General features: G+C 48.7%; 6 protein-coding genes across 6 annotated transcripts; 3 read left to right on the top strand and 3 right to left on the bottom strand.

The window, feature by feature from the left end:
* Window positions 1-391: 391 nt before the first annotated feature.
* Window positions 392-3,997, bottom strand: F5B22DRAFT_638767 (rho-type GTPase-activating protein 1; the record flags this gene model as incomplete). Its single annotated transcript, XM_047977628.1, has 4 exons — window positions 392-784; window positions 839-2,841; window positions 2,895-3,591; window positions 3,650-3,997. The coding sequence occupies 4 exons, from the start codon at window positions 3,995-3,997 to the stop codon at window positions 392-394; spliced, it is 3,441 nt and encodes a 1,146-aa protein (XP_047827367.1).
* A 1,148-nt stretch (window positions 3,998-5,145) lies between these two features.
* On the top strand, window positions 5,146-7,064 carry F5B22DRAFT_404370 (uncharacterized protein). Its single transcript, XM_047971502.1, has 2 exons — window positions 5,146-5,333; window positions 5,391-7,064. Exon 2 carries the CDS (start codon window positions 5,531-5,533, stop codon window positions 6,944-6,946), a length of 1,416 nt encoding a protein of 471 aa, XP_047827366.1. The 5' UTR covers window positions 5,146-5,333; window positions 5,391-5,530; the 3' UTR covers window positions 6,947-7,064.
* An 80-nt stretch (window positions 7,065-7,144) lies between these two features.
* F5B22DRAFT_404292 (uncharacterized protein) lies at window positions 7,145-8,686 on the bottom strand. The gene is made up of 3 exons (XM_047971500.1): window positions 7,834-8,686; window positions 7,468-7,782; window positions 7,145-7,418 (listed from the first exon to the last, which is right to left on the bottom strand). Exons 1-3 carry the CDS (start codon window positions 8,362-8,364, stop codon window positions 7,344-7,346), a joined length of 921 nt encoding a protein of 306 aa, XP_047827365.1. The 5' UTR covers window positions 8,365-8,686; the 3' UTR covers window positions 7,145-7,343.
* A 393-nt stretch (window positions 8,687-9,079) lies between these two features.
* Window positions 9,080-13,227, top strand: F5B22DRAFT_404077 (uncharacterized protein). Its single transcript, XM_047971498.1, has 4 exons — window positions 9,080-9,343; window positions 9,404-9,748; window positions 9,803-10,202; window positions 10,257-13,227. The coding sequence occupies exons 1-4, from the start codon at window positions 9,179-9,181 to the stop codon at window positions 12,944-12,946; spliced, it is 3,600 nt and encodes a 1,199-aa protein (XP_047827364.1). The 5' UTR covers window positions 9,080-9,178; the 3' UTR covers window positions 12,947-13,227.
* On the bottom strand, window positions 13,127-14,257 carry F5B22DRAFT_404084 (uncharacterized protein). The gene is made up of 3 exons (XM_047971499.1): window positions 14,218-14,257; window positions 13,684-13,983; window positions 13,127-13,468 (listed from the first exon to the last, which is right to left on the bottom strand). Exons 2-3 carry the CDS (start codon window positions 13,906-13,908, stop codon window positions 13,307-13,309), a joined length of 387 nt encoding a protein of 128 aa, XP_047827363.1. The 5' UTR covers window positions 13,909-13,983; window positions 14,218-14,257; the 3' UTR covers window positions 13,127-13,306.
* A 1,304-nt stretch (window positions 14,258-15,561) lies between these two features.
* F5B22DRAFT_650062 (uncharacterized protein) lies at window positions 15,562-17,459 on the top strand (the record flags this gene model as incomplete). Its single annotated transcript, XM_047979264.1, has 3 exons — window positions 15,562-16,864; window positions 16,920-17,066; window positions 17,125-17,459. 3 exons carry the CDS (start codon window positions 15,562-15,564, stop codon window positions 17,457-17,459), a joined length of 1,785 nt encoding a protein of 594 aa, XP_047827362.1.
* Window positions 17,460-18,258: the final 799 nt, after the last annotated feature.

Below are 18,258 nucleotides of genomic sequence, written 5' to 3'. Positions count from 1 at the left end.
TACATCAATCTTGCAACCCAAGCTAGGTTTGAACAAAACTGTGACTACGCTACTCCAAACAAACGCTGCCAGCCCGTAGGGAACGGGGTGTGATCCCAGAAGCAAAACGCGTCTCTTGAAGAAAGTCAATATGGGATTTACCCGGCGTTCAAACCTCTCTGAGCAGGACTAGAAAGCGAATTGAAAAGTGCGACCACTCAAGTATGAATTAAGATTCGCAACGCCGGCCGTAAATGCTCATTTTTAATTTCCGCGTGGGTTTCATGCAGGGTCGTCATGACACATCAGCATTAGCTCGAAGTCAACGGTTGCTATGCTCGACAAATAACGTCCATACAGGTAATTGATGGTGCGATGCTTGGAATGTATATACGCGGCGGAATCAATACTTTTAGCCCGTCGCAAGAGAATTATTTGGTTTACTCCATCCAGAGTTACGCCACTCCTTGCGTTGACTAAGATCTGCCTGGGGTGTCCCGCTTCGTTCATACTGTTCAGGGTGGGTAATATCATTGTCGGGATGTCGCCATTGTGGAGGCGGAGTACCTTGGGTATTTGTGAAAGGAATGGTGGGTTCTTGGAGTAGAGTTGGGTCTGTGTCGACCCGTGTGGCCATAGCCCTTCTGTGACTTTCTTGTCTCGAACCAAACTCTGCACCATCAAGCTTCATGCCGCCATTTGGGCCGCGACCTTCGATCCGTTTCAAAATCTCCTTCGTTGTGATATCACCGTTGTTACTGAACAAGCTCGAGTCACTGAGTATCCCCATGATTTCAGCAGGAACCTAAAATTCAACGTCAGTTAAAATCTATAGGAAATGAAGACAGCAGCAACTGACCATGCACATCTCCTCATTTGATTGAATAAGCTCTTCGACACACGAAACGACAGTCATGGGTTCATCAGAAAAGCTTGCACTCTTGGTGTTCATGCGAAGAATATTTGGAGCAATTACTCGGGCAAGATTGTGGACGTCCATCCTCGATCCCGTATCTTCATCCACTTGGTGGAAGGTTGCAACCCATTTGAAAAAGGTAAATAAGACCTCTAGCGTGTCTCGGTGGGTCTGCGGCAAAAGACAAAAGGCCATGTGAAGACATTGTCTCCTTTTGTCGGGGTCATTTATTTTTGTTGCTGCGATCCATACTCTATAGAGCTTGAATGTCATTAAAGGTTCGGGAAGGTCGCGTAGATATCGTTTGAGAAGGGCTGCAAGCTGGTGAGGTGACTCATCGTTCCATCTAATGACATCACAGCCATCCCTATCTATGGCTGCGACTTGTTCAGTGAGCTTCTTAATGTTGCCACTCTTCCTGAAAACACCCTCGATGGAGAGATCTTTGTTTTTGAGAGCTATAATGGTATCCTCAATGATGGCAGGTATTCGAAGAGCGCCAGGGCCAACGCCATCAGTAGAATCGGCTCCGTCTCGCTCGAGAATAATCTCCAAGGGAACGCCAAATACACCTTTTTTCTTAGCGCTCTTGCGGGTATCGTTTTTACCAAACGCCTTGCCGAACTTATTCCAGAATGTGGGCGGTTTCCTCGCTTCAATAAGTCCGAGAAGTTCTTCAAGAGTGAATTCTTGCTCCAGCATTGGTTGCATCGTTAACACTGCGACGTGGCGAACAATGAAGTACTCTAATCCAGACAACTCGGAGAAGAATTTTCTAGCACCCCTCTGCTCACCTAGGGTTTTAAAATCAGCATCTCTGCCACCAGATAAGGTTCGTTGGTGGCCGCCGTATATTGGCTCAGTAGTAGCTGATCTGAAGAGTTCTTGGCGTGTGGGCTTGTTGGGCTGTTGCTCTCGGGCTTGCTCTGCAGCGACAATTCGAGGAATATCATCTAAAGTCAAAGCATCCTGGTGTCCGAAATATTGCTCCGTTGTGCCCCCTGGCCCGGTCTCTCGCTCTTCGTCAATTTGTAACGCCTTGTTCCGCAGATCTCCATCTGCACCCGTGGAGCCAGGATGTACCGAATGTCCGTCTGGGCCATCCATGATCCTCGACGTCCGAGCTTTCCTAAAATTTGATGACAAATGCTTGTCAAATCGTGTGCTTCTAAGCCTGCGTACATCATTGAGAGTGTTCTCGTAAGACGACTCCCTCTCGAGACGCTCCCCATCGTTAAATGACTTTGACCGCGAGTCGGATCGAAGCAGAACTGTTCCATTTTCGAGTGACGGTCTGCCACCGTCGTGATCCTGATCATTTGTACCGTATTGCAGCGCACCGTTGTTTCGGAGTATCTCAAGTAAGCGCGCCAAGGCTACCTTCAATAGAAAGATGTATTGTTGAAGCTTCGAGGTTCGTTCGAAAGACTGCCCATGTTCACCAAACTGTGCTTCGCAGTCGACACAGATAATTCCTTTTTCCCGATGCAAACGAGCCAGATCAAGAGTCTTACCTAACTCGCGACCACATCGCCCGCAAGATACACAACCTAAGTGCCACCGTTTGTCGCCACTTAAGGCACATTCATCCTCTATAGGCTTGCGGCACAATGTACACTGGTCTGAATCGTTTGCAGACAACCCGGACATACCGAGAGTTATCTGCAACGAATCATCATCGCTTTTCATCGATTCTAGTATACCGAGATCTCCAAGAAATTGAAACAGCCCATCTGATGAGCCTTGCTCACGTTCAAGCCTGAGGGTACCCTGGAGACAAATTCTTATGAGGAGTTTGAGATAATGGGCAAGCCCAGTAACGAGGGACAACAGTTCTTGTGTGACGCCTATTTTCCATATGTTTGGTTCTTGTGTTTTGGACAATAATGAAAAAAAAGAAACGACCTTCTTGCAAAGTAGTTTCGCTTCCCGGCCATATGACAAAGCTAGATAGCTTCAGTAAACGACAGTCAAAATGCCAATTGTGGGGCCTACAAACCTTTCATGTCCAGCCTTTTGAGAGTCTCATCAAGGCGGTCGGCAGACTGGAATAGAATTTCCACATGAAGAATAAATCTCTTGGCAACGAAAACACCATCAATATACGAGCCGTTGCTGACATGAAGCAGCATATCAGAAATACACGCAGCAGATGATTCTTCAAAGGTCGATAGGACGCTCCAAATTCGATAAACCTTATCCTCCATGATTTCCTCCCTTTGACGCACAAGCTCCCGGCTCTCAGCATCTGGCGCTTCAGGCGGCTGTTCTTCGTTGCCATCAGGCGGCGCCAAGCGTACATTCCAAAACTTATGAATCATATAGCACTCGGGGTGCCAATGTTGGTTCTGGCCATTGCGATAAATCTCCACGAATTGCTTCAAGATAGCCGTGTGGCAGCCATTACATCGTTGGGCGAATTGCGTTGAATAGTGATAATGGCAGTAAACATCACCATCGTGTTCATAGTAGCTATCCTGGGCCCCAAAGACAGTTGAGCATAGACAGCATGTGAAATGTTCCACATGATACTTTCGGTCAAGGGCGGTGATGTAGGAACCACGTAGAGCGCCACCACACTGATGGCAAAGAAGATTAAGTCTACGAAAGTAGTCGGTTTCGCACAATGGATACTGCCCGCCTGAATTTTCGTCGTCGGCCGGGAAGAACTTAGAAGCAACAATCTGGTCACAATCCTGGATTCATAAAGTTAATGCAGGGTCCTGCCATGCGACAGTCAATTCATCTACTCACATGGCACTTGAAGCACTCTAAATGAAATGTCGCTTCCAAAGCCCGCACGAACTGGCCTGTCAAAGGCTCACCACATTTCGCACATATACGAAGCGACCCGCTTGCTGATCTTCCATTACGTGCCCTAGATCTACTTCGCTCACCGCTCCTCCGTGGATCACTATGGGCACTGAGGGTGGGCGAGCCTGTTGGTCGTGTCGGTACAGGATATCCTCCGTTTGAGTATGAAGGACTAGGCGTCATGTTCGGCCGATCGTGATCGAGCTGATAACTACCGTCGTTGGCAAGAGGGGGGTGAGCGTGGACCCGATCTGAGGAGAGACCGCCTCCATAATCAGGACCCATCATGGCGGCCAAACCAACAGCTGGTTAGATGTACGAATTCTTGAGTCTAAGGGAGCGTCGTCGGCGTGTCTTGGGGGGTTCTATTGTCTAGGCGAAAGGATCAAACGCTCGGCATGCAGTAGAAAGATGGTCGCGTTGTTCAACGTCAGACATTGGGATTTGGCGATAAAGGCCTGGGGTCTTCGAAAGATACGTGTGACGCAAATACGAAGACCAAAGCTAGGGAGACCGAAATACGAGGACAGAATAAAACCAGACGTTCAGTTCGCAGGAAGCAATAGGCGACGTAGAGGAATATTGCAGAGACAGGCTCAACAGGGAGTTGGAGCTGAGCCTGTGTCCTAAGTCCCGAGAGTAGGTAGGTAGGTAGGTAGTAGAAGACAAATGCGGGCTCTGAGTGTGCGCTATAATGGGTAATAGGCGGAAAAGAGGCACAAGGAACAAGGCGAAGCAAATGATTAAGGCTAGTATTATTTGACCGGTCAACTTATTGCCTCGGTTCAGGCTGTGCTGGCGCAACGTTAGGCTGGGCGATACCTGTGAGATTAATTGATCGTCGTCAACAAGAGAATTGTTATAAGGAATGGGAAGAAGCCCTCAGTTGTCGAAGGATATGGTAGGCGGATGACAAGGAGACAGGCGGGATTCATAGGGCCCTTGTAGTGTAGGATAGCCCCGTAGGGAATTTGAAGGAGAGGGGAGATCCCAGTAGGTACTCCTAAGTAAGTAGGTAGGTACCCATAAATGTCGCTAGGTATGTGCCTAGGTGCCTAAATTGGGAGCTGCTGCCCTAAAGATGCAGTTGATACCTCCACTACTAGTGATGCCCAAGTCCAAGACCATCGTACTTAAGTAAGGTGCCCTACTCTGACTCAGGAGGTATACTTCAGTACGCATCTAACCTCCCTGGGTAGGTACTAAGTCGCAAAGGTGTTAACTACTGTAGGTAAAATAAGGTACCTGGAGCAGCTCTTGAGGATATAAGGATGTACACTGGATAGTCTCTTACCTATAGGTACTAGGCTGTAGGTATTGTTTGAGTACAAAGATATCAATCATTTCAGTAGTGGACGGGTGTATCAGGTTTAAAAGATTATATTGTGTTGTATGCGTTGTTGTGTTGGTATGCATTAAGCTGGATTCCTGAAATTTGCCGCTTTGCACAACTAAACCTCAAAAGTAACAACAATCCAACAAGAGTCGGAAGTGGGCAGATTTAAGTGAACATGACATATCCGTACATAAGTAACTACCTAAATAATATAGACGGGAGCGGTTGCTCAACAGTTCAATATCCCATTGATATTATCTAGGACTCCCTACCAGATACAATAGATAGGTATTTCGCATCATGCTCATTTTTGTCTATGCATTGCTGACATTCGCGTTTCCTCAGGTGCCCGTAACCCCAAGGTACACTCAACAGGGAAGTCTCGAAGGGGCTTGCTTGCTCAAGTTGTCTTGGTTTGGAGTTCCTCCCTCCCAGATATCTATGCCGCTGGTTCTAGCATATGGGCAACCCTATAATACCCGTGGATGGAAGAGCAACCGGACACGGAAATCCTTGTGCATATTGGGGCACCGAGCCGAGCAATTCATGATGCTTTATACCGATCGTTAGCGGCCGCTTACTTGGCCTTTGAACCTACAGAAACCACTCATATTTACTCATGTAGAGGCCAAAATGGTAGGAGCCAAAGTGGCACGTCAGGGTCAAGGGGCGCCAATGATGCCGAATCCTCCATTATGCCACTAGATGAGCGAATCCAATCCTTCCGCTCACCTCAAGTCTCATTCAAGAGCGTGGTTGACAACGCCGACTCTCCACGAATGCATATGCGCCCACGAGAAATTTCTGACCGCCGCCTCATCCAACAAACTCCAATATCAGCAACACAAACATCATGGCAAACTCCTCCCAGTATCGTGCAAGATTCCCATCCTCTGAATCACGCGGGCTTCAGCTCCCTTACATCCCCAACCAGAGTCTTAGAGAGCTACCTTCAGTACTTTGAATCACCCTCGACATCTCCAAGACAAGCTTCGCAAAGCAGTAGATTGATAGATTTGCATGACTGTACACCCCGGTGTAGTTCTCGTCATTTCTCTCAGAGAAATCACGTGCCTCGTACACAACTGATACCATGTACCCCTCAACCCAAAAACACCGCAGAGCTACCATTTGCTAGAAATCAGGTGTCGGAGTCTCAAACCAGCAGGCACTCCATACCACAGTCGGAATCTCTGGTTGATAATGCTTTTAATGATACTATCATCGAGGAATCAGCATTTCTATCATCACCACGGCTGGCAACACTTATCAGGGCAGACTCTGAACCAGTCGCCAAACTACGACGGCTTGGGCCCGTTGCCAATCCGCATGCTCTAGCACGAGCATCGAGTGATATTGGTCCAGAGTCATCCACCAATCGCAAGCCCGGAGTGACGGTCAGTTTTTTGAGCAGCCACGGGTTCACATATGAGAGTTTAGAAATCCGTTCCCCAGAGCCGCTTACATCAGAGCTATTTATCGAATCTCAAGAGCTGATCACTCGAGGGTTAGAAAAGCTTGGCCACGATGTGGACCTACCCTTGCGTTTTCGACCATCAGAACAAAGAAGAGAGCTCAGACCCTCCGAGCGTGGTTATTGGCTTGTAGACTGCTCATCTTGGGAACCTCAGTTGAAACTTAATGCGTGGGCTTTCCTCGCAAACTATATCGGAACTGGTATGGCTGGATGGGGGATTTGGTGTAAGAGGGATCATGACTTTGAAGAGATAAGAACGTACTGCTGGGGATCAGTGGTAGCCCATATTTACTACGTTCTATGGCTTTCAAGTCACCGCGAGATCGTATTTACAGGATGTTGCTGGGTGGATGCGGATGGAGCTAGGGTCATTACAATGAGCCCCAGGAGCCACCCACAAAGCGAAAGGAATGATTGCATATAGTTTCACTGGCTGTCTCAAACATAAATTCTGTGAACTAGTAGAAAGAGGTATGTATTTGTTCAGAGAAGATTGAACAGTAATACCCCAATATTGAATCCATTGCACTAAATGCATAATCCATTTCAAATATTCCGCCCAAGGTACCTGCTCTGAAACTTATACAGTCCAGCCATTGATACACAGAATCATACAGATTCTCTGGCTGTACAGAAACTAGGTAGAAGGAGAAATCCCACTCAGAGAGACACTAGTGGACAAACGACAAGATGATGGAAAGGGAGCACAATTATTTTCCGAGCTAACGTAACCCTCCCGTGGGTGAACACACAATCTATAAATACAGGCGGACGTGTAGGCCTGCTGATTGTTACGGCCATGGGGATTTGCTCGTATTGGCTTACTTGTCGGAACGTACTGCGTCCACTGCCTTTTGATATGTCTCCTGCTGCATCTTGGCAGAATCTTCATACACCTAGGATACGGTTAGTTATGTGACATAAGGGAAACCAGTTTAGACCTACCTTGCGTTCCGCTGGGGTAAGCTTCTTCCACTCCTGTCCAATTCTCGCAGACGCGCCACTGGCCCTGCCAATACCTGCGAATTCGCCAGACGCCCATCGAGCCTTGGTGAACAGAGTAAAGGCTGAGATTGGTCTCTTGGGCCAACGCTCATCGCTGATGAGTTTGACGCTGCCTTTAGGGATGTTGTATTTTCTCTTCAGGGCTCTTCGAGCCAAGTTGGCATCGAAAATTTCCTGAGGCGTATGAGATTCAACCCACGCCTTGTAGCTCACCTCGTTTTGCGTCTTGGCCAACTCAGATTTAGATTTAAGTCGCTGAGTGAATTAGCGTGGCGATTTTACGGTTCTGTACTGTAGTTGACTAACCTGGAGCTCATCGGAGGATAGGGCTTTGAATTCTTGGGAAAACTCGCTGAATTTCTCAGACGTATTTGAACCCTTCGAACCTTGGATGCGTTCGGAGATAAAGGTCTGCCAGGGACCTACAGGCAGATTCTTTGGTTCTGCGAACAAGGCAGTCTCTCTCAAATCCCGACGGTCGTTGATTGCCTTTCTTTCAGCAGAGATTTTTGGCTTCTTCGGCTTTGGCTTCGGCTTGGCCGCAGATTTGGGCTTGGTCTTTTTGACAGGCTTTCTTTTTGCTTTTGGTTTGGCGGTGGCGGTGGATTTCTTTGCTGGCTTCTTGGTCGGGGTCTTCACAGCCCTAGATGGGGAGCCTTTCTTGGGACGGCCCCCAGTCGCAAATCCACGAAGAGTTTGTGGAAGACGTCTCTGGATACCAGGTACATTGAGTCGGACTCTGGCGGCAGCTTGCAAGATCACGAGGTTGGTGGAAGAAGTCGTGAGGGCGGCCGAAACCAGCCGTCTAGTCGCAGAGCGACCGATAGAGACGAGCATGACAGGCAGCCGGTGCGAAGTAGATGGGAGCTAGACAATAATTGGGAAGACGATGTCGAATCACCAAGCTGTGACGGTGCCAGGACAACTCGGCAGAGTCAATTGGCGATGTAGTTGTTTGCAAGACAATGTGCCGCACCAGTGGTACACAAACCTGAGAGAACCTGCGCGGCAGTCTCTCCAGCCCCGTGTTTTATCTCCCACGCGACCGAGTGGGAGCTCCTGGCACAAACCAACTAAGTTGGAGCTGGAGCTGTTGCGCTATTGCCCTAACTGGTGGCTGCTCTAGCCCCCACTCCGCCCACCTTCAACGCACTTTCAGCACTTTCATTTGATCAATGCGCTCATGCATGACTCACTGCAACACTGATAAAGTGCATTCCTACTGTACAGACTACATAGTGCATGAGGCAATACAGTAGTGCGAAGTAGGTATCTCGATACTCTCGAGTACTAGGGCATAAGCCACAGACACTGCAGCTATGGCTAAGAGGTCGGCTAAGCCACCTTCTGTAGCGCCAAAGTAGGTACATAGGTACTTGCCTCCACGAACAGTACCTAGGTAGGGAGTGGCCTGGATAAGATGTGTCAAGGATAGGGTGGTAGTTATTTTCATCCCATGGTACCTAGGTAGTCGAAATCGTTCTACATACCGCTATCGATCGGACGCCGCCTTGTACGAGCCCGTCTCAACGTTTCTAAATATCGCTTGTTCAGACTCGGGTTAAGCAGTTTGAACCCTCGAGCCTGTGCTTCTCGAGTTCTCTGGTAGCTCTCACCACAGTAGTGCGATCGAGCCGCACTATCAATAACCATGGCTCGGCTCAGAGACTCTCGCTCACCAACTCCAGCAGGCAGTCAGCACTCTTCAAAAAGAAGTCGCAGAGATGATGACAGAAGGGATCGAGATCGAGATCGCGACCGTCGCGACTATGGCCGCGATCAAAGGCGTCGGAGTCGCTCTCGAAGCCCTAATGATGTGAGCCTGCGTCAACCGTGTATGCACCTGCAGCTGTTTTCTAACAAGACATATGTGCAGCGTCGGTACCGCGAACGAGACAGGGAAATGGATCGGGATCGACACTATCGCCGCCGCGAACGCTCCTTAGACCGACGTGACGACGGCTACTACCGAGGAGCAAGGGACCGCCGACGCTCGCGCGACCGAGCTAGTAACCGCGAAAGAGACAGGTCTCTCGAAAATCAACGCAGGCGAAGCCGCGACCGCGACCGCAATGGAGACAGAGAGCATCGAAGCAGGCGAGACGAGTCCCGTGATCGAGGTAAAGGGCGCGAAGGTACTGCTGACTCCAACCGCAGCAGACGAGGCGATAGCCGTGAGCGTGGCCAAGTGACTCCTAGCCCTTCGAAGGCAAATCATCAAGTATGGATTGCTCATACCGCTGAACTACCTGGCAGATATGCTGACGTATTACAGGCCGATTCGGCGCCAGCACAACCAGCAGCTCAGACTGAGGCTGATAAAAAGGCTGAACGACTCGCTAGGCTAGCAGCGTGGAAAAAAAGGCACGAGGATAAGGAAAAGCAGAAGGAAGCTACACCGGGTGCCACCCGAAAGCTCCTTGCTGAGATGGATGAGAAAGCTAATGGGACGCCATCCAACTCAACACCAACTGGCGCTTCTCCAGCCCCAGCGTCTCCTGCAGACACACAGTCGATGTCTCCCGCAGCACAATACGCCGGTAAATTCGATCCTAAGGCAATTGCAAAGAAGTCAGCTTCGAAATCGCAACTCCCAAGCGGACCAGCAACGAAGTTGGGGGCTATTGTAACCCCTTCATCTACCAAACCATCCCCAACAATCAAAGTACCTAGTGGTGAGTTACTTCAACTCGATATAGCGAACCAGGTATCTGACAATGAGCCCATAGCTTCTGCTCTTCCGCAAACTAAGACTAGCGGGTTCGGTTTTCATAAGCAAAGCTTGGATGCCGATAAACCACATCAAAAACGGAAGTTGATGCTCGACGAGGAGGAAACCTCTGACCGTAAACTTGCAAAGCTACCATCATTTCCCCTTCCCCTTCCTGATGTTGATGATACGCCGTATGAGAATCAGGATGAAGATGACGATATAGATGCCGACAATTTCGCTGGTGACGAAGAAGAAGAAGCCGCTGCTGCTCGAGCCGCGCAAGAACGGAGAGAAGAGCGCATCGCACAGAAAAACGCTCAGCAAGATACAGAAATGCAAATGGATATCACAGAAGAGAGCTCGACCCTTGTTGTTAATCCGTCTACAGAAGACACAGCGACTAGTGAAGCAATGGAAGTGGAAAACGATGAAGAGGACGTCGATCCTCTAGATGCTTTTATGAATGATCTTGAAACCAAGCCCAAATTGGATACTACTCTTAAACAGAAGGAAGACTCAAGTAAACGCCCACAAGAACCTGAAGCATATTTCAGTGACGACGACTACGACTTTCGCAAAGAGAACGCCGATCCCAGCTCCTTCTTAGCCCTTGCCGCAAAAGCACGCAAGAAGAAAGATATACCGGTTCACGACTATAGCAAGCTTGACCTAGAGCCAATTCGAAAGAATTTCTGGGTTGAGCCTCAAGAATTGTCTGAAATGACTGAAGCTGAGCTTACTGATTTACGTCTCGAATTAGACGGTATCAAAGTTTCGGGTAAAGATGTGCCGAAACCTGTTCAAAAATGGTCTCAGTGTGCACTTTCACGAAAAACTCTTGATGTTATCGACAGCTTGGGATTTGATAAGCCAACACCTATCCAGATGCAGGCATTTCCTGCTATCATGTCTGGCCGAGATGTGATTGGTGTTGCTAAGACGGGATCGGGAAAAACACTCGCATTTCTATTGCCCATGTTCAGACACATTAAAGACCAATCCCCATTGAAGGAGAACGAAGGTCCCATTGGGCTGATCATGACTCCTACTCGCGAGTTGGCAACACAGATCCATCGTGATTGTAAACCTTTCCTTAAATCGATGAATCTCAGAGCCGTTTGTGCCTACGGCGGTGCTCCTATCAAAGATCATATTGCGGAGCTCAAGCGGGGTGCTGAGATCATTGTATGCACTCCAGGGCGAATGATCGATCTACTAGCAGCCAACCAAGGCCGTGTCACGAACTTGAGGAGAGTCAGTTACGTAGTTCTTGATGAGGCTGACAGAATGTTTGACATGGGATTTGAACCGCAAGTGATGAAAATATTTGCCAATATGAGACCAGATCGACAAACAATTTTATTTTCCGCCACTATGCCTCGTATCATGGATTCTCTAGCCAAGAAAGTTCTGAACAACCCTGTCGAAATCACCGTGGGAGGCAGAAGCGTGGTAGCGCCCGAAATTACTCAGATAATCGAAATTCGAGAGGAAAACACCAAGTTTCTGCGTCTTTTAGAGTTACTTGGCGAGCTCTATGATAAAGACGAGGATGCTCGCACTCTCATTTTTGTTGAGAGACAAGAAAAAGCGGACGATCTTCTCAAGGAACTTCTACGAAAAGGCTATCCCTGTATGTCTATTCATGGTGGCAAAGACCAGATAGACCGGGATTCGACGATTCAGGACTTCAAAGCTGGCGCCCTTCCAATATTGATTGCAACATCAGTGGCCGCTCGTGGCTTAGATGTGAAACAATTAAAGCTTGTTGTCAACTACGATGCACCCAATCATCTCGAAGATTATGTACACCGCGCTGGTCGTACTGGGCGTGCTGGAAACAAAGGAACAGCCGTCACCTTCATCACATCGGATCAAGAAAACTGCGCACCGGGTATATCGAAAGCTCTTGAACAGAGTGGCCAGCCCGTTTCGGAACAATTAGAAGAAATGCGGAAAGCCTTCAGAGAAAAGGTGAAGTCCGGCAAAGCAAAGGATCAATCAGGCTTTGGGGGCAAGGGCCTGGAGCGTCTTGATCAGGAAAGAGAGGCTGCCCGTCTTCGTGAACGAAAAACACATAGAGCTGAAGGCGAAGAAGAAGAAGATAACAAAGAGGAGAAAGCAGCCGATGATAAGAAAACTGATAAAGCCGCTGCCGCCATTCAAAGCGCCTCATCAGGCATCATCAGCCGTGATGCAGCACCAAAGATTGATCTTGAACCCAAGTTTACCATCCATAAGCGAGAAGATCCCACACCCTCATCATCATCTACTGGAGGCAATAACCCCTTGGATAAGGTATCGTCGGCAATTAATGCCATTAACGCTCGCTTGGGCCGTACTGGTCAGCTTCGACCTGGCCAGCCCATCGACAATAAAGGCCCAGATGCCGGTGCTTTCCATGCTACTCTTGAGATCAACGACTTTCCTCAGAAGGCACGCTGGGCCGTTACCAACAGGACGAACGTGGCTAAGATTTTGGAGGCCACCGGCACGTCTATCACCACTAAGGGTAACTTCTATCCACCAGGCAAAGAGGTTCAGCCCGGTCAAGAACCTAAACTCTACATCCTCGTGGAGGGTGATACAGAGCTGGTTGTAGCTAATGCAATGGCTGAATTGACACGCCTCCTCAAGGAGGGTACTATCGCGGCAGCGGACGCCGACAGCAGAGCACCAGTCGGTGGAAGATATACTGTCACATAAAGATGTCTATGCTCACTGTGCCCCAACTAGGGAGTTCTATTGGGTATTCCAGCAAAGAACAGAAGCGGCAGAGATTGCTCGTACACCATGGGTTGTGGTTTGAGTTCCAGAGACACAAGAGGGAGGAAAGAAAATAGTAGGTGTTCACAGGCGATATATATGTATATGGAGGCCAGAGTATTCAGTCATGTATCGTTAGATAGGGCAATATCGACGGTAACGCTTGAAGAGCAGCTCAAAAACATTACGATCTTCCCGGTTGTACAGATTAGTAAAAAGTAGGCTGTACAATAACTTCCCAGCAGATAAACTGTAGTCGCTATGCGATCTTCAGTTGCATACATCTAATTCCAAGTTTACTTAATTATGATTCCGTGCCTGTGCTGCTTCATCCGCATCGCGCTGCCGCCTCTCATTGTTGCTGATCTCCTGGAGCGTCTCATTTCTGGTTTGTTTCTTCTGGGCGGCCAACTGCGAACCTAGTTTGCCTGATGATTTTGCTGCTGTAGCTTGAGCTCTCGCCTGCACGATTTAGATTCAGAAAAGAGTCTTTTCCTACGTTATGATGAAAAGGGACGGCGCACACAGAAGTAGCGGGTGCGAGAGAGAGGGCGGCGTCAACGAGGTAATACAAAACAATGGCAGAACAATGACGAGGAGATGCATAAAGCGCGCAGGGAAGAATATACAATTGTATTGCAAGATTTGTACCATGAAGACGGATAGTGGTTACATACCTCTGCTGCCTCAGCTGCACGTGTCCGCGCGTCGTCTGCAGCGGCAGCCCGGTTATCCCCCTGAGCTTGAGCTTCCGCCAATGGTGAAGCACCCCCAAGTGTCCGCGGCGGTCCTCCAACGTGGGCTGGCACGGGCACAGATTGCGGCTGGGGGGGAGCGGATCCAAGGACCCGGCCCGGCTGCGAGAAAGCCTCGCTCTCGGACTTGCCGCATATATTGCCCATCTTCGCTGACCAGGGCCGGGGCGGGGCTGGGGGTAGGGGAGGCTACAGAGCAGCCGTGGCGAAGAAAGCAAGAAACTGGTTACCTAAGGTAAGGAAGGGTCGTGTTTTGTGGGAAGCAAAGTGTATGAAAGAAGATGATGTTCGATGTAGGGACGCGGCTGTATGCACATTGAGGCAGTGCTGCTACTACCTACATGTACTCCGTACCTAAGCTAGGTAGTAGTATTACCAGGCTCGCCAGGGTCCAATGACTTCGTTCTCGGCTCAGGCTGGATATTGATATTGAGATTCAAGAGCCTGCGGTCGTACCTGGAATCAACTGGGGGGATCTTGAATGCCTTAGTCTGGCTTTAGTTACCTACGTCTAGGATACCTAGGTAATCTTTGGTATTTCCAGTTGGACGTTTGCGGTGCGGAGATAGCAACCAAATCTGCTGGGACCGAGATGGATACCTACGGGCCTACCTACCTACCTACCTACCTACCTACCTACATGTACTCACGTAGCTCAGTGCCGACATCGTTCAATTGCAAAGGTGCTGCTGTTTCATTGGTGCATCATCCAACTTCTGAATCATCTCTCAACAGTCGAGATTTCTACATATATCACAGCTACCTAGGTAGTAGGCATGTGCCTACCTGTATGAAATACAGGCAGAGTACCTAAGTAAGTAGAATTGGGAGTCGAGTCCCTATCAGCTGGCCTCAACTGGCCCCAGCTGAGGGTCGGTTCAGATTCTACGAAGCACTATGTACTGCTCCCTACGTCCCTAGGTAGGCATTACCTACCTAACCCGTTGCTACCAGTAGGTAGGTCATGTAACGAGAACCCGGATGGCCAACCCCACTACCTACCTAACCTAGGTAGGTAAGCACATAGGTACCTATGTACAGCAGGTACTGGTCAAATACAGGGGTACAGTACGTGTGCTAGGTACCTAAGCGTCAGTCAACCCCTACAATTGGAAATGTGTACGATGCACCTGACGAACCCCTCGACCCGAAAACCCCGAAAGCCCGTCGGATGCGAACCAACTCAGATACCAACTACCACGCACGATATAGCACAGCACAGCACAGCTTCATGGCGCGCGACATGCATCCTGCGTCGAATTCTTGATTCCAGCGTTACTGCTCATTCTTTCGATCTGTCTGTCTTGCGCCATCTTCCTCGTCCCGGTGATAATCGCAGAACGGCTCGACAGTTGAACTCTCCACAGCGCCGGCTCCATGAATCAGAGTGTCCATCAAGGTTCTCAGCGCTCAATTCCAACTCCACCACTTTTTTCTCTCCTCTCGCCAGTCTCAAATTTCGCTGCCCTGATATCAACATGTCTGGCGCCAGATAGGCCTTTGTAGTTGTGCCAGTCTATTTTTCCAGTATATACTCAAATGAACTGTAATCGGCTGCTGTCTCCAGGTGTCGTTGTGCGCTATATCATGCTACAATAGATCCGTGTCTCTCTTCGTGATCACCTTTCACCCACTTCAAGCCTCTCTCTTAGAGCGATCAGGAAACGACCTGTGCTGATGCATGCGCCCACTCACTTTTTACGTATAGCGCCCGCTTTTTGGAAATTGTTCGTTTATTACCGTTCCATCGATCCTCCTGCCGATCACCACCACCGGCATCGAATTGCGGTACCAGCCGATATGGATGGCCACTTCTTCGACGATGGCTTTCCCTATGACAGTCCGTTGGACTCTTCTCAGTCTTTTTCTGGGATACCGGGTGCTCCTGTATCCAATCCATCCCAGCCCGAAGATACCAATTCCCAGTTCGATCGAAACCTCTGTTGGTGGGATGAATCCTTCACCTTACAGGATCTGGGTTCTGAAGACCTTCACGCCGATGATATACAGGCAGATAGCTTCCATCCGTGTCAATTCAACCCGCACGACGGAATTTTCACGAAAAGCTATGTTAATAGCCAAGGTACTCAGACACCACACCAAGCAGACTTCCTGGCCGTTCCGAATTCGAACAATGTCCGTCTCCGCAGTAATTATCCATGGGCGGGCTTCTCCTGCCGCCACAACATGGAAGATTATCTTACACAAGAGTCAGGACGCTCTATGATGTACAGGAATCCTTCGATATATGGGCCTGAGTACATGCTGCAAGCACAGCATATTCCCGCCTTCGACAGCGACTCCAAAGGCGGTAGTGACATCTCAATCCAGCCTCCAGCAGCCTCTGTCCAGTTCACCGCAGCAGACCTAGGCACGTTATCACAATGCCCGAAGGCAGAGGATGCATGTTCTCAGACCTCGTGTGATTCGAAATGCACCTCCTCCGTCTGTGAGGATGAGGAATGTTCGGCAACTGGGATACCCTGCGATGATCCATCCTGTGTGGAAAGCTTCTCGCAATCACAAATGTTGTGCCTATCGCATCCAATACACACACAAATGGCGCCGTCACCTATGCCTTTTCACCAGATCCATAGTCAACCGTGCAATCATACCGAGTCAGAGCACCTTGTTGCGAGAACTCTAGGGGAGCTACGCGCGCCTACGGACTTATATACTCAAGAAAAAGCACCATATACCATCCCGTTCGACCCTGCTCTGGCATCTCGCACTGTGGAACATCTATATGGTGATGATTGCCGACCTTATCTCAGTCCTCAGCTTTCCACAGATCTTGAGAGCTCAGTGCCAAACCTTACACAGATATCAATACAGCCAACGCCTTCAACAGGCGCCACCTCTTCAGGCATACATACATGCCAGTGGATTACCAACCCTTCTGCGCCTCCAGGTGAATCGCGGGTATGCGGTGCGCAATTCACCGATACAAAGGAGTTCCATGACCATATGTGTGAGTCCCATATAGACAAGCTGACGAGCCAAATTGGCTTTACATGCTTATGGGATGGGTGCTCTCGAAAACATGATAAGCCTTTCGTCACGCGTGGCAAACTTCGCCGCCATATATCCACACATTCTGTTTGTAAGTGTTGCTTGAGCATTCTGTAAGTATTTGTTTTACTAACAATTTCTTCCAGATAAACCTTTCGTTTGTAAAGTTTGTAATCAGGGCTTTTCTGGACACCAGGCTCTTCAGCAGCACGAGAGAATTCATACCGGCGAAAAGCCTTTCAAATGCACTTATAAGGGCTGCACTATGGCGTTCAAGCAGAAAAGCGCCCTGAGTATGTGTTTTCAAGTTGTACATTGCCCCGAACCTGGTATTTGCTAACATCAATAAAGCGATGCATTCAAGAGTACACACAGGTGAAAAACCGCTCAGCTGCGAGTTCTGTGGCAAAGCTTTTCCCGAGTCTTCAAACCTGTCAAAGCACAGAAAGATCCACATGAAAGATTCAAAGAAGCATGTATGTGAAGAGATTGTGAACGGGAAACGGTGCGGAAGAACATTTAGAAGGCTCGATCAGCTACGCAGGCATCATCAGACCCATTCGAACCCTGAAAAAAAGAGAGCAGGCCACAGCCGACGAATATCCGCTGTATCTAGTATGTCGGAACAGTCGCCTACTGTTCCTACCACTACTCCTACTACCACGTCTACCCCTTCTTTAGTGTAGCAGCAACTTAGCTTCAAGAGTCACTCGGCTTGAAAGCGCGACATGTTTTGATAACATTGTATGAATTTAGGAGAGTGAGCAGGACATGTGTATATATATACCCCTTTAAGCGATTATCACAGCAATTGAAAAGAGCTGGTGGAGATCACCCTGCATTAGCAAAAAATACTTTATAAGTTTAATTTTCTTTAAGATGCAGTGTCCGAAGTTCTGCCACTTTTGTATAAATTGTTACCGTTGCACTTTGTCATATTGAGGGTGAGAGGGGTACTTGTCTGAGGCAACCTCGGTAGAAATTGTCAGCTGTTTAGGCCCAGGAAAACAATGAGAAAGCAAATTATTTGAGATTCTGTGGGGCTATATAATAACCGTTAGACTGCTCGAACGTCAAACGGCATCGTTTTTAACGTTCGAGATTACATACTTACAAGATTCGTTGTGCTTCCATTTCAGCTTCGTTGTTGTGTAGTGATCTGAAAGATGTGATTAGGTGTAACAAGGGCATAGATACTGGGCTTGGAACTTGAGCAATCCAGATTATAATGAACAACTAGGGCTACATGAGTCTTTGACCAACCAACTCCTTCTTGGCTGTTAGTGGCTTGACTCGACTCTATATACAACTAGTCTACCAGCCCAGACCGCCTAGGTCTCTAGGGTCTATTTCAAGAAGCGAAGTCTAAATAACCTCACTTTCCAGTATTACCCAGTATTGCCTGCATGTCTTGGAAGGTCATGAACAGCCTGCAATGGTCCTTCGTACGGCCGAAGTGCAAGGCGAACTGCATGCTTCAACCGG

The sequence above is a fragment of the Xylaria bambusicola genome (assembly GCF_022495145.1).
Source record: "Xylaria bambusicola strain CBS 139988 unplaced genomic scaffold F5B22scaffold_49, whole genome shotgun sequence".
NCBI classification, from domain to species: Eukaryota; Fungi; Ascomycota; class Sordariomycetes; order Xylariales; family Xylariaceae; genus Xylaria; species Xylaria bambusicola.
Note: the sequence above shows the minus strand (reverse complement) of the source record. Positions and strands in the feature narration are given on the sequence as shown.

Excerpts from the sequence above, each read along its gene's own strand:
- F5B22DRAFT_404370 (XM_047971502.1), top strand. The coding sequence starts at position 5,531 with ATGGAAGAGCAACCGGACACGGAAATCCTTGTGCATATTGGGGCACCG.
- F5B22DRAFT_404292 (XM_047971500.1), bottom strand. The coding sequence starts at position 8,364 with ATGCTCGTCTCTATCGGTCGCTCTGCGACTAGACGGCTGGTTTCGGCC. Across the intron at positions 7,783-7,833 it reads TATCCTCCGATGAGCTCCAG|CGACTTAAATCTAAATCTGA; the intron begins GTTAGTCAACTA and ends TAATTCACTCAG. Across the intron at positions 7,419-7,467 it reads TTACCCCAGCGGAACGCAAG|GTGTATGAAGATTCTGCCAA; the intron begins GTAGGTCTAAAC and ends ACCGTATCCTAG.
- F5B22DRAFT_404077 (XM_047971498.1), top strand. The coding sequence starts at position 9,179 with ATGGCTCGGCTCAGAGACTCTCGCTCACCAACTCCAGCAGGCAGTCAG. Across the intron at positions 9,344-9,403 it reads GCTCTCGAAGCCCTAATGAT|CGTCGGTACCGCGAACGAGA; the intron begins GTGAGCCTGCGT and ends ACATATGTGCAG. Across the intron at positions 10,203-10,256 it reads AACAATCAAAGTACCTAGTG|CTTCTGCTCTTCCGCAAACT; the intron begins GTGAGTTACTTC and ends ATGAGCCCATAG.
- F5B22DRAFT_404084 (XM_047971499.1), bottom strand. The coding sequence starts at position 13,908 with ATGGGCAATATATGCGGCAAGTCCGAGAGCGAGGCTTTCTCGCAGCCG. Across the intron at positions 13,469-13,683 it reads GTGCAGCTGAGGCAGCAGAG|GCGAGAGCTCAAGCTACAGC; the intron begins GTATGTAACCAC and ends TAAATCGTGCAG.